We start from the raw sequence: 12670 nt of genomic DNA, 5'->3' as shown, positions 1-12670 counted from the left end.
ACAGCTCTCCCAGCCACTAGGCCACAGAACAGAGCGTGTGTTGGCAGGCTGAATGTGACAGTACACACCTGTTATCCCTGCTCTCAGGACGCTGAGGCAGGATGGTGAGTCTGAAAGTCAGTGACGGCTACTTAGCCAGATCTTGTTAAGCCGAGCCTAAACAAACACAGAAGACACAGTGCCAGTGTGTCAGCACAAATACCCAGCAAAGGGTTCGGGAAAAGCCTTGTTAGAGAAGACAGGGGGGATGGACAAGAGCTGGCTCTTTGAGACTGTGTGAACTCACCCTAAAAGATTTTTAAGCTAGTGAGGTAAATGATCTGCTTTTTAAAAGAGATTTGTTGGTATTTTACATGTATGAAGGTTTTGCCTCCATGCATGTGCACCGTGTGTGTGTGTGTGTGTGTGTGTGTGTGTGTGTGTGTGTGTGTGTGGGTGGTTCCTGAAGAGGCCAGAGGAGGCATCAGATCCCCCTAGAACTGCAATTACAGATGGCTGTGAGCTGCTATGCTAGGAACTGAACCCATGTGCTGTGCAAAAGCATCCAGTACTCTTAACCACTGAGCCACCTCTCCAGCCCCCGGAATCTTCTTCTTATTACCCAGGATGCTCTTGATTATATATTAAGGCCAGAACAAACCATCTGGAAGTTGGGAACTCCCTTAGAGAGGGGCAGCATTCAAATAACTTAACGGCAGGGCCTGGTCAGTTCTAAGAGGTGGAAGGCAAAGAACTGGAACCCAGCCACCCCTTTTCCAGGTCAGGTGTTACCTCAGCTGAGGACTGTGGACTGATTCCAGGCTCAAGGCCTCAGAGCACTAACTGTAATGTGTGTAAGTAAATGTGCCATCAGCAGGCACAGCCATGCAGGGCTGGGCCAATTGTGCCTTTGTCTATTGAGGTGGCCCAGGAAAACTAATGAGTGACGAGGGAGATAAAGGAATGAGTATTGGAGAAACGCAGAAAATAGAACTGCATTGCTCAGTGACTGATACCACCCAGAGGGAAAAGAATAGAGGCTACCAGCACATTTCAAGGCAAGTCGGTTATTCTCGGCACTTCCACCAATCACAAATCTCAGCATTAACTGCTTCCCACAGCAAAAAGCAACTTCTCTGGCCAAGGTTGATAGCAGCAGTAATCTATGGATATGAACACAAATACTTAGAAGCAACTTAGCAATAAATGTGCTTATTTAGCAAAATAACAGTAATAGGTACCCCTGTTGTTTTGGTTTGGTTTTTGGTTTTCCTTTTTTTACTCTTTTGGCTCTTTGGAGGGCCCACCACTCAGCTCCCAAATAAATCACAAGGAGGCTTATTATTACTTATAAATGGCCCAGCCTTAGCTTGACTTATTTTTAGCCAGTTTTTCTTAAAGTACCCCATCTACCTTTTGCCTCTGTACTCTTACTTTCACCCTTACTCTGTGGCTGGCTGTGTGGCTGTGTGGCTGGGTGGCTGGGTGGCTGGCTATGTGGCTGTGTGGCTGGGTGGCAGTGTGGCTGGGTGGCTGTGTGGCTGGGTGGTTGGGTGGCTGTGTGGCTGTGTGGCAGTGTGGCTGGGTGGCAGTGTGGCTGTGTGGCTGGGTGGCTGTGTGGCTGGGTGGCTGTGTGGCTGGGTGGCTGTGTGGCTGGGTGGCTGTGTGGCTGGGTGGCTGGGTGGCTGTCTATGTGGCTGTGTGGCTGTGTGGCTGGGTGGCTGGGTGGCAGTGTGGCTGTGTGGCTGGGTGGCTGTGTGGCTGGGTGGCTGTGTGGCTGGGTGGCTGTGTGGCTGGGTGGCTGGCTGTGTGGCTTTGTGGCTGGCTGTGTGGCTTTGTGGCTGGCCCCTAGTGTCCTCCTCCCCTCCTTTTCTTATTCCTTGATCTCCTTTTCCCCTTCTATTTATTCTCTCTGCCTGCCAGCACCCCCAACCATCCTGTCTCCTGCCTTGCTATTGGCGGCTCCACTCTTCATTCGACCAATCAGGTGTTTCAGGCAGGCAAAGGAACACAGCTTCACAGTTAAACAAATGCAACATAAAAGAATGCAACACATCTTTGCATCATGAAAACAAATGTTCCACAGCATAAACAAATGTAACATACCTCCACTCTCAACTCTGGGGTCTGTAACCTCCTGGACCATGGGCTTTTGACTGGTTTACAATACCAGGCTTGTATTGCTTCCTGACAAGCACACCTCAAAGACAATTAGAAAGTAGCTGACTACCCCCCATTACATGCATGCCACTGTTGTACAGTGAGCACACCTTGCCTGGCAGGTCAGTGTTGTGACACCGAGAGCTGAACATGGAGGAAGCACATGCATGATTTTCCTCCCTAGTAGCCTGCACAGACTTCACAGACACAGAACTACAAAAGCTATCCAGCAGGGAGGAAAGTTTTTAGGTCAGTTCCAGTTTTAACTTCTCTTTATTGTTTTTTTTTTATTTTATTTTATCTAAAATTTTTAATGTGTATGTGTGTTTTGTCTTGTGTGTATGTCTTTGTACCACATGATTGCAGTGCTTGGAGAGACCAGAAGAGGGGATCGGAATACCTGGGATGGGTGTTACAGATGGTTACATGTGGGGGCTGAGAATTGAGCCCTAGTTCTATATAAAGGTGCCTAGCGGTCCTGTGAAGTCTTTTCTCCAGCCCTCCCAGGTTGTTGGGAATTTCTGGGGCCACATTGACCAGTAAGCAGCTCCTTGGAAATTGTCCTAAGCCCCATGCTGCATTTAATTCAATTTGGGCCAGGTGTGGTGCCGAACACCTTTCATCCTAGCACTAGTGAGGATGAATCGGGCGGATCTCTGTGAGTTGAGGCCAGGCCGAAATACATAACGAGAACCAATAATAACCGGAATAACTCATATCTTCTGAGCATCCACCCATGAAGGGTATCTGTGTTCAAACTCCTTTTTAAATTTTTATTTATTCTATTTTAAGTGATATTACAAAGTGCAGGTTTCTCATACATCCTTGGCTTTGGTTAAATCGCCCCCTTTTCTCTCCCTTTACCCTCGTCTCCCCAAGACTAAAAGGTCAATGAAAACAGTTCTCTTTCATACAGACACAGGATTGTCTCTGGAGCTTTCTCGTGGGTACCCGTGGGTCTGCACCATATCCTCAGTGTTTGTATAGATGGCAATCAGAATCCATGCCATTTCTTGAGGAAATGCCAGTGTTGAATGCAGACTCTAACCCAGTTTCCTTTCCGCGCCTCCCAGCACCTGAGTACGCAAATGTCAAAGGCTGGCAACTGCGGTTTGTTTTTCCTTTTTAAGTTAGAAGTGACCTAAGGTTATGTAGAGTTTACAAATTAAAGAAATAATGTCAGAAAAGAAAGTGCCCATGAGCAACCTCTAGTAACTACTGAAAACAGCTTAGTACATTTCCAGCCCACAGCTTCTCTAGACTGGATATGTTTTATGTGCCTATAAAAGTGAAATCATTGCTCTTCACACTGTTGGGGGAAGTTTCTCTCTTTGTACTTGGACATTTTCCATATTACATCAGAAAGACCAACCTCGTTATTGTCCAGTATTCATATGATTTTTATCAGGTGGCTGCACCATAGTTTATCTTCCTATTTGCCCATTAGCATCATTATTTATTCATCTATCCATCTTTATTTGGTTTTGCTACAAATAAGAGATGAACATTGTTGCAGGACTGTCCAGCTGCAAGCTGTTAAACCTTAACATCTCAGATGGTACTGGCTGCCAGACAACTCGAGTTGCTAGCCAGACATTCATATTTCATGCTGATTATATAGTTTTTCTATTTTAAGCCAGTGACATGTTAAAGGTATAATTTTTTTTCTTTCTGCAGCAATAATATCAGAAACTCGCCTGGCTATGGTTCCACGTGTACACATTTTTCTTACTGGAGAAAATTAACTCAAGCCGCTTTAATAGAGAATTTAGCTGGCCTGTGCCTTGAGAGAATACCAAGATGAAGATACATAGATGATTTACCTCTTAGTTGTTTGGACTTAACATCCTGTCCAATACTGAAGGTTTTTCTTTGGTGCATTGGAGCTGAGTCTTGAACATGAAGTCTCCCTTCTTGACAAAGACAGCTTTGTTGATAATATCATGTAACTGGTGACCAGAAAGCTGGTCAGCAAGTGGGTCCCAACATACCATGGATCCCAGGACAAAGGTTAGAAAAAGATGTAGAGGCCAGTGTCCTGGTGTGTCACATATTTGCCTGTGTTCCTTGGACAACAGGCAGCTGAGGAGGCAGTCACAGGACCCTGCAGGGACAGCAGGGTGAGGCTGGCAAGGGCCTGGATTATTATGCAAGATACATCACACTTTTATTAGCACCACCATGATTAGAGCCAGACAATAGCAGCCTTCTGTAACACCCTAATTGAGGTCCTCCCTTGCGTGGAATTTACATTATCTGTAGATAAATCCCACAGTGTGACATGTTAATAAGTATTTTAGCAAAATCCAAAGGACAATTAGAAACATCAAGTTGACAAGAATCAGTTTTAAAGACACACACACACACACACACACACACACACACACACACACACACACACAAAGATAAAGGGCACAGTGCCAATGGTAAGGATTCAATTGAAAGAATCCATTTTACTAAGTGCAGATATGTTTGAACACACAACCCACTTCCCCAGTGAGGTGGGGTTTGACTCCACTGCCCTCTTCTTCATCCTCCTTTGAGATCGTTGTGTAGGGTCTGTCCAGAGCTGGAATTCAGATTTAAGCTTCTTGAAATGGCACTCAGCAGAGCTGAGGACTAAAAGGCTGAGCAGTGACAGTGCCAGGGACCCAGTCCTTTGTGCTTTTTTTTGTTTTTGATGCACAGAATGATGTTCTAGTTTGTAAGACAGCCACACCATTTCTCAAGTCCCCTGTGGTGCCTGTCTTCCACTCAGGTCCCAGGGTATTTCTCTAAGTCTTTGACTCTAGTAGGCATGCAATGGGATTTCCCTTGTCAAGACTCCTTCCACTGCCCAAGGACATACCCCTCTCTCCAAATCAGTCAGTTATAAAATAATAAGTAAAGGGCAATCAGTCTTGGAACACCTTGCGTACTGCTTAAGACCTTAATTCTCTCTAACTTTGCTTTGTGCTGAGTTCAAAATGAGGAAGGGAATTTGGCCCGCACTCTTGAGAAAAGGCTGCTCAGGAGAACACATGGCCCCATCCATCTGGTGCACGTGCTATACTTTCTTTCTAACCGGGACCAGCATGAGTCATAGGTCACTGTGTTCCCTAACAAATCTGCCTCTTTCCCTGGACCCTCTCTCCCCTGGAGCAAGAACGCGGGCTCATAATCTCCATGCCACATGTGGTGACGGCCTCTCTGTGTCATGTATGGTGATTGGCATGCTTAAGCATCTTGTATAAGTCATGAAGGATGTCCTTCTGTATGCTGTGAATATGTTTCTCTATTGGTTGATTAATAAATGCTGATTGGCCAGTGGCCAGGCAGGAATCATAGGTGGGACTACCAGGCTAGGAGAATGCTGGGAAGAGGAAGGTAGAGAGGAGCTGCCAGGTGGGGGTGGGAGGTAGACCTGGCAAGCCAAGACTGGTAAGCCAAGACAAAGTGGAAATACACAGATTAATAGAAATGGGTTAATAGTTGAGAGAGAGCTACCCAAATAAAAAGCCTGAGCCATCAGTCAAACCTTGTATAAATAATACAAGCCTCTGTGTATTTATTTGGGACCAAATGGCTGTGGAACTGGACGGAAAAGAAACTCTGTGTCCGTGTAAGTGTGAAATGAATGGGAAGGAAACAAAGAGATCAGCAGATTTTAGGAAAAGTGAATTAAATCATGGGAAGGCTATGAGCTTCAACCCAAGCTGCAGCACACTACACAGGGCAACGCATACAATGCAGCTGCTGTGGAGAGTAAGCCAATGTCTTCATGTGAAATTAACTGAATATCTCTGGGGTGGGGGGCCGGGTAATGAGATAACTCGGCCAATAAAGGTGCTTGCCACTGAGCCTAACAACCTGAGCTCAGATCCCAGGGGCCTCGGGTTGCAGGGAGAGTGCAAGTGAGTGCTCACAGGCACACACACAATAAAGAAACAAACAAATAAATATAAAATCTAATAAAAATTTACAAATAAACCCAAACGGAAACTGAACGTATGACTCAAGTGTCTGACCCTATCATTTCAAGAACAAAATTTTGACACGCACAAAAAAATGTTTAGAGCAACTTTAATAAGTACCCTAAATTGGAGACAATCCAACATATAACCCATATGTGACAATTTGTTTGAGTCTCCAGTGAATCACGCTAAGTATAAGAAGCACATTCACAACGTTACATACCAGCTAAGTGTGGTGGCTTGTGCCTGTAATACGCTGCATCCTCCAAGAGGACAAACGTAGTTCTTGAGAATCCAAGCTTCTACTAGTCTCCAATATGCCTTGGCTAGTGGCCCCTTCCTACCTATTTAAAGTAAGCAGTGCAGCACCTTCAGATGTAAATGGAGTTCTTAAATTGCTCTACGTAATAAAAACCCAGTGCCAGATACAGAGGAAAATGCTGAGAGATCAGAGGGAAGAAGGAGCAAGCCACAGCACACCTTACCTCCTTAGTGTCTCAGCAGACAAAAGAGCCAGTTCCTGTTTCTCCCTGCTTATATCCTGTTTGTGCCCAACTACCTCACTTCCTGTCTGTCTGTACAGACCTCCAGACCTCTATGGTTAGCCAGTGGCAAGCTCCGTTCCCTGACCTCCACACAGGCTTTATTTGTACAAGCAAGATATCACCACATTCAGATCTCTCTCCCCTCTGGTCTCTGCTTCCCTCATATCTTTTCCTCTGTGTCTCATTCTGCATCCTGGTTAGTTGTTTTTTGTCAACATAACACAAGTTAGAGTCATCTGAGAAGAGGCAGCCCCAACCAAGAAAATCCCTCCCTCAGATCGGGCTGTAATGGACACTGTAGAGCATTTTCTTTATTAATGATTGATTGTGGATGATATAGCTCACTATGGGCAGTACCACTCCCGGGCAGGAAGTCCTGGGTTGTATTGAGAAAGCAGGCTAAGCAAGCCATGAGAGTGAGCCAGTGAGCAGCATCCTCCATGGCCTCTGCATCAGCTCCTGCCTCCAGGTTCCTGCCCTTCCTGGTGAACTTCAAGTTCTAAGATGAAATGAACCCTTTGTTTCCCGAGTTGCTGTTGTTCAGGATGTTTATTACAGTAACAGAAAGCAAACTTGAGCACCGTTTCCCCTGCCTGTCTTTCTAAGGATGCTTAAACTTATATTTGGTCCCACTCTACTGGACAACTCATGACTTCTCTTACCTTTACCATCTGCATTCTTGGGTCCTGGAGGTTGGTGTGAGAACCTCTGTGGGGGAGTGGGGGTCACTTTTCCGGCTATCACAGAAGTGCTGCGCTCTACCCACTGCAGTGACATGGTTAAATCACTTTGACCTATTATCTGCTGAAAGGGTCGCCTTGTAAATGCTCATTTTGAACTCTGACACCGGAGCCCTCTGTCTCTTGTCTTCCTCCCTCTATTCTGTGGAAAGTGTTATACCTGAAATTTAACTCAGTCACTGAAGGGGTTTTTTCCCCCAGTGTTGAGAATAATAAGGTTTAGAGATCTTTAAAGGGAGTCTTTATATGAAGCTCTGAGATCATGTGAAATGTGCAGTGTGGTCCCTTTGTTCTGTCATAGTTGCTTCTGTATTTTGGATATGTGAGACCTTTGAATCTAGGCTATATGAGACATTGGAAGTAATCATGCTCCCTGAATGCTAATGGCATAATTAACTTAGCAACCCACACAGCCTCCACATATTAAATTCCTGGAACAAAACTAGATGCAAGATTACTATTGCATGCCACTGATGTTGATGGCACTTGTCAACAGCACAGTGGACGAGATGTCACGTGCATAAGTCTGGGTGCTGGTGTACAATTCCTTCTTGAGTCCTGGCAATAAAGATTCTGTAACTTCAGTTTGTAGCTCTCAGGATCATGTCATTTCCAGTGTCTCCCAGGGTTCCCACAAAAGACGACCCACAGCTCTCTTGGGGAGGGGACATAGACTTTGGCTCACAGAAGTGTTATACTTCCCAGGCTTTGCTGAAGATTAGTGTCCCACTTCACACAGTTCCTCTGTCCCCTCTAAACCCTGCTCTGTCTTCCGTTAGATGTGATGAGCCTCATTCCTTCTCATTTGGAAACCTGTTTCAGTTCTATTCAGTATTATATTCATGCAAATACCAGTTTCCAGAGGGATTTCTATTTATCCTATCTATCCCATTGAGACTGTTCTTAGTATATTGTAATAGGACTTCCATTTGTATGATCGCCCAGCATATAAGATGTCTGCTTAGAAGTTGGAATTCACCTTGCCAGTCCCTGTGCTGTCTATCAGCAGAGACACAAGTCCTTGTTTCTGATAAGGGCAGTGTAAAATCAGCTCCCCCCCCATAAAGGTGTTGTAATGAAAAGACTTCACAGAGCTGTAGAGACTGTAAAGAGAAACATAGGACATGCTAGAGAACCTAGAGTCCCCACACCTCAAAGGCCAACAGTGGGCTGGCTGTGAAGAGCTGGGGAGGCCAAAGGAAGACACTCCTCTGCCTGGCCAGGGTAGGGAGAAGGGTGGGGAGGACGCGGAAATTATGTCTACTCAAACCTAGTTGGGAATCAGGTGTGGTAACAGATGCATATTATCACACTGGTCAAGAGGCAGAGGTAGAAAGATTACGAGTTCAAGACCAGCCTGGGCCACATAGACAAGCCTGTCTGAATTCCACCCCAAAACTTAGTTGGGAACTGAATGATGAAGTCCATTTCCTGACAGTCCGATGGCAAAGACTGGAACATGGTCTGGAAGAGTAAAGAGAAGACACCCAGCATGGTGGCCTGCTAAAGGCACATCCTCCCACATTGGCTTTTGGGGTTTTGTTTTAGGGAATCCCACACATATACCCTTGGCTTAAATCCCGATCCTTTGGATTTCGGGCACCTTTGTCCTCAGCTCTGCGTGGGGTGGGGGGGGGTGTCTTTAATTGAGCCTGCTACTGAACCTGATTTGCAGATCAGCTCGCCCCTCTGTGGACAGTAAGACGGCCTGCCCAGCTGCAGTGTACAGGGGCTCTCCTTGACGCTTCTGTCCTTTTCCAGGGTGGAGCTTCAGCATGGGCTCAGCCTACCAGTTCCACAGCTGGCGCGTCTTCGTCATCGTCTGTGCACTCCCGTGCATCTCCTCTGTGGTCGCCCTCACCTTCATGCCGGAAAGCCCCCGGTTCTTGCTGGAGGTAATGGCTGCTGTTACAGAAACGTAAATAGTCCGTGCACGCTGGGAAGGGTTCTGTGCTGTTTCCAAGGAAGCCTGTCTGCCTTTTCAAGGGGTGTATTCTCCCTTCCTACCATGGGATTTGCAGGGTTTGATTTCATGGAATCGTGCTTTAAGAAAAGGTATGTGAAAGTCGTCTCACAGCCAAAGCTGCGCATGCTCTTCCCTAAGCAAATAGCTTTCACTCCACTGATGGGGATACTACTCACTGTTTAATAAATGAATCCTTACTGTCCCCAGGTGCTATTTTTAGTTGAAGGCACATTCTTCGAACTGCTGCTTTATAGTGGCACCCTCAGCCTGTGTGCTTCATTGGGGAAGAGCTAAACACATTTGCATGGTGACCTTCCATGGGCTCTGGAAACTCAGTTACTGAAAGGCAAGGGTAAGAATGTCTGCCTTCTAGCTCTGACTGCCTGTGTTTTTCTTAGGTGGGAAAACATGATGAAGCCTGGATGATTCTGAAGCTAATTCATGATACCAACATGAGAGCTCGGGGCCAGCCAGAGAAGGTCTTCACGGTGAGTCTGCTCCTTAGACAACCCTTGAGTTCCCAACACATTTTCTGTAAGGGGCCAGACTTTTAAGGCCTTGCCAGTCATAGAGTATTGTGTGTATGCATGATTAATGGGTGCGTGTGTGTGTGTGTGTGTGTGTGTGTGTGTGTGTGTGTGTGTGTTCACATATGGGCCAATGTGTGTGGAGACCAGAGGACACCTCAATGTCAGCTTCAGGAATTCCATGAATTCCATCCTCATCCTTTGACATGGTTGTTCATTGGAGAACACCCATTAAGCTACGTGGCCTGGCCTAGATCCCCAAATCCCATCCCCACCTCTCTGGCAATGAGATCACATGTGTGTATCAGTGTGCTCAGCATGGGTATGTGGGTTCTGGGATTTGAACTCGGGTCCTCATGAAAGGAAAGCTGCCTACTAACTGAGCTATCTCCCTTCTCCTCCTAAGCAGGGTTATTCTTAAAGAGCCACAAGGGGTTAGAGAGATGAGATGGCTTCATGGCTAAGAGCACTCACTGCTATTCAGGGGAGCCAGGCTTAACTCCTAGCACCCACTTGGTGGCTCACAACCCTCTGCTTCCAGGGGCTCTGACACCCTTTTATGGCCTCCAATGGCACCAAACATACTTGTAGTTCATAGACATTCGTGTAGGCAAAATACTTGTCCATATAAGGTAAAAAATGTCTTGAAATCCCCCTCTCAAAAAAAGAAGAATAAAAACTAAAGGATCGGAAGGCCAAAGAAATCTTGAGATGTCACCGAGGTACCTGATGTCATCCAACCCTTCTTAGCCAGGTGATTGTAAACCTTTTATCAAAGACCTTCTGAGACGTTGTCTCTGCAGGGGTTTGCTGCCCTGCTTACCTGATTTTCTTATTGGGGATCTGCGTGGCCAAGCCTACTCATGGCCACCCTTGTCAGTGTGACCACTTAGGAGTAGTTGGGGGGAGAGGGATAAGGTGAGAACACTCCTAGAGCACTGGGAAACTCAGAACACTGGTAGAAAGCCGCTGCAGGAGTCTACGAGGACAAGTTTACCCTTTCTCTTGTTCTGCGTACAGACGGGCTCTTGTTTTAAAGCAATATACACTAACACATACTTTAGAAGATGATTTCTTTTTCCAGTCCTGTGGCTTGCATCTCTTCGCACCATGTCTTACTGCAGATGTTGCTTTCCGTGACTTTATTTCAGCTGACTTGTGGAATGTGCACATCTGTATATGTGATTGTGTGGTGCATGTACACTGTGTGTGCATGCCTGAGGGTACACATAGGCCACTGAGGGTTCTGTTCTACCAGCTTCTGCTTCTTGGCTTTATTCTCTTGACAAAACACGCCTGGAAATTCGCTTTTTCTTCAGCTGCCGTGGCAAGGGCACGGCCCTGGCACAGGCATGGCTGGGCTCAGCCCAGGACCAGCTTCTGCCTGCCTCCCTCCCTCCCTCCCTCCCTCCCTCCCTCCCTCCCTCCCTCCCTCCCTCCCTCCCTCCCTCCCTCCTTTTCCTGTGTTGAAACCTTTCTCACCTGTGTTGTGTTTCTTTTCCTTAGCTCCAAGAGGCTGCAGATGTACATTGTCACATATGCACGTTGTCACATATGTACATTGTCACATATGTACATTGTCACATATGTACATTGTCACATATGCACATTGTCACATATGTACATTGTCACATATGTACATTGTCACATATGCACGTTGTCACATATGTACATTGTCATGCTGAATCTTCATCTTTTCTTTCTCTTATGTAACTGAAGAGTCAGGGTTGATGTTCACAATGGAAACATCTTTCCTTGTAGCCATCTGTGAGTCCCTGCTGGGTTAACCCATGGGTGAAGGAAAAACAGGTCATAGTGTCACGCTATGGATAAACATTGAATGGGCGAGTGTTACCAACTACAGTTAAAAGCCAAATCCATCAAATAAGTAGTGCCCGCCCAAAAATAATCTCCAGGGAAAGTAACTCTACATGCTGAAGCTTGTGTCTCTAGTGTTAATTTGCCGCCTGGGTCTTTGGGGTGATGATGAACAGGGAGGCATTTTTGCCTTTGGTCATTCCATCTCTGCTTGTTGCCCCTCCCATTTCTCTATGGCATTCCCCACCATTAAATCTTATTCAGTTCCTACAGGTGTCTTTGGATCTGTAGACCTCTGCCCGTGTTCTCATGTATATGCAGAGTTCGCACCAAATACCACTTTCTGTTCATTTAAAATGAATAGCCTAAAATCAGCAGCTTCAGGGAAGGGAACTCAACCCTCTGCACTCTGTTGCTGTTCACAGGTAAATAAAATCAAAACTCCCAAACAAATAGATGAGCTGATTGAGATTGAGAGCGACACAGGGACGTGGTATAGGAGGTGTTTTGTTCGGATCCGCACAGAACTGTATGGAGTAAGTATCAGTTTCACTATAACCCACATATCAATTTCTGACGTTTGGGGGTAGTCGCTGTCCCTCAAGGAGGACTCGTCCCCTCTGTCTAAGACACTTGTCTCTTGCACTAGGGCCAGGCCACTGGAGCCCTTTCAGCTCAGTGGCTAGCCAGTATGTTCCATTGTGAAGAGGGAAGGGGCAGGTTAGGAGTTAGCACAATGAAGGTCTGTCTTGGTATCTATTGGTCTCTAGGAGACTGAAAAGTGAGCATTGCTAGGAAGGCCTGATGATTAAGGCCTGTAATTCCAGGTACTCGGGAGGCTGAGGCAGGAAGACTGAAAGTTCAAGGCTAGCCTGGGAAGCTTGATGAGAACTTATGTCAAAATTAAAGACGGTTTGGGGATGTAACTCAATGGTAGAGCATTTGTCTCTACCAGGGAAGGTCAGAGGGAGGGAGGGAGGGA

At 46.2% G+C, this 12670-nt stretch overlaps 1 protein-coding gene across 1 annotated transcript in view; it reads left to right on the top strand.

The window, feature by feature from the left end:
• The window catches only part of Sv2c (synaptic vesicle glycoprotein 2C), a 155499-nt gene that overhangs the window by 118341 nt on the left and 24488 nt on the right, over nt 1-12670 (top strand). Inside the window, exons 5-7 of the mRNA XM_051183008.1 lie at nt 9139-9272; nt 9742-9831; nt 12114-12224. Coding sequence (XP_051038965.1) covers nt 9139-9272; nt 9742-9831; nt 12114-12224 — 335 coding nt within the window. The remainder of the gene's footprint in view (nt 1-9138; nt 9273-9741; nt 9832-12113; nt 12225-12670) is intronic.

This window comes from Phodopus roborovskii, unplaced genomic scaffold, assembly GCF_943737965.1.
Source record: "Phodopus roborovskii unplaced genomic scaffold, PHOROB, whole genome shotgun sequence".
Lineage (NCBI taxonomy): Eukaryota > Metazoa > Chordata > Mammalia > Rodentia > Cricetidae > Phodopus > Phodopus roborovskii.
The sequence above is the reverse complement of the archived record's forward strand: the minus strand, read 5'-3'. Positions and strand labels throughout refer to the sequence as shown.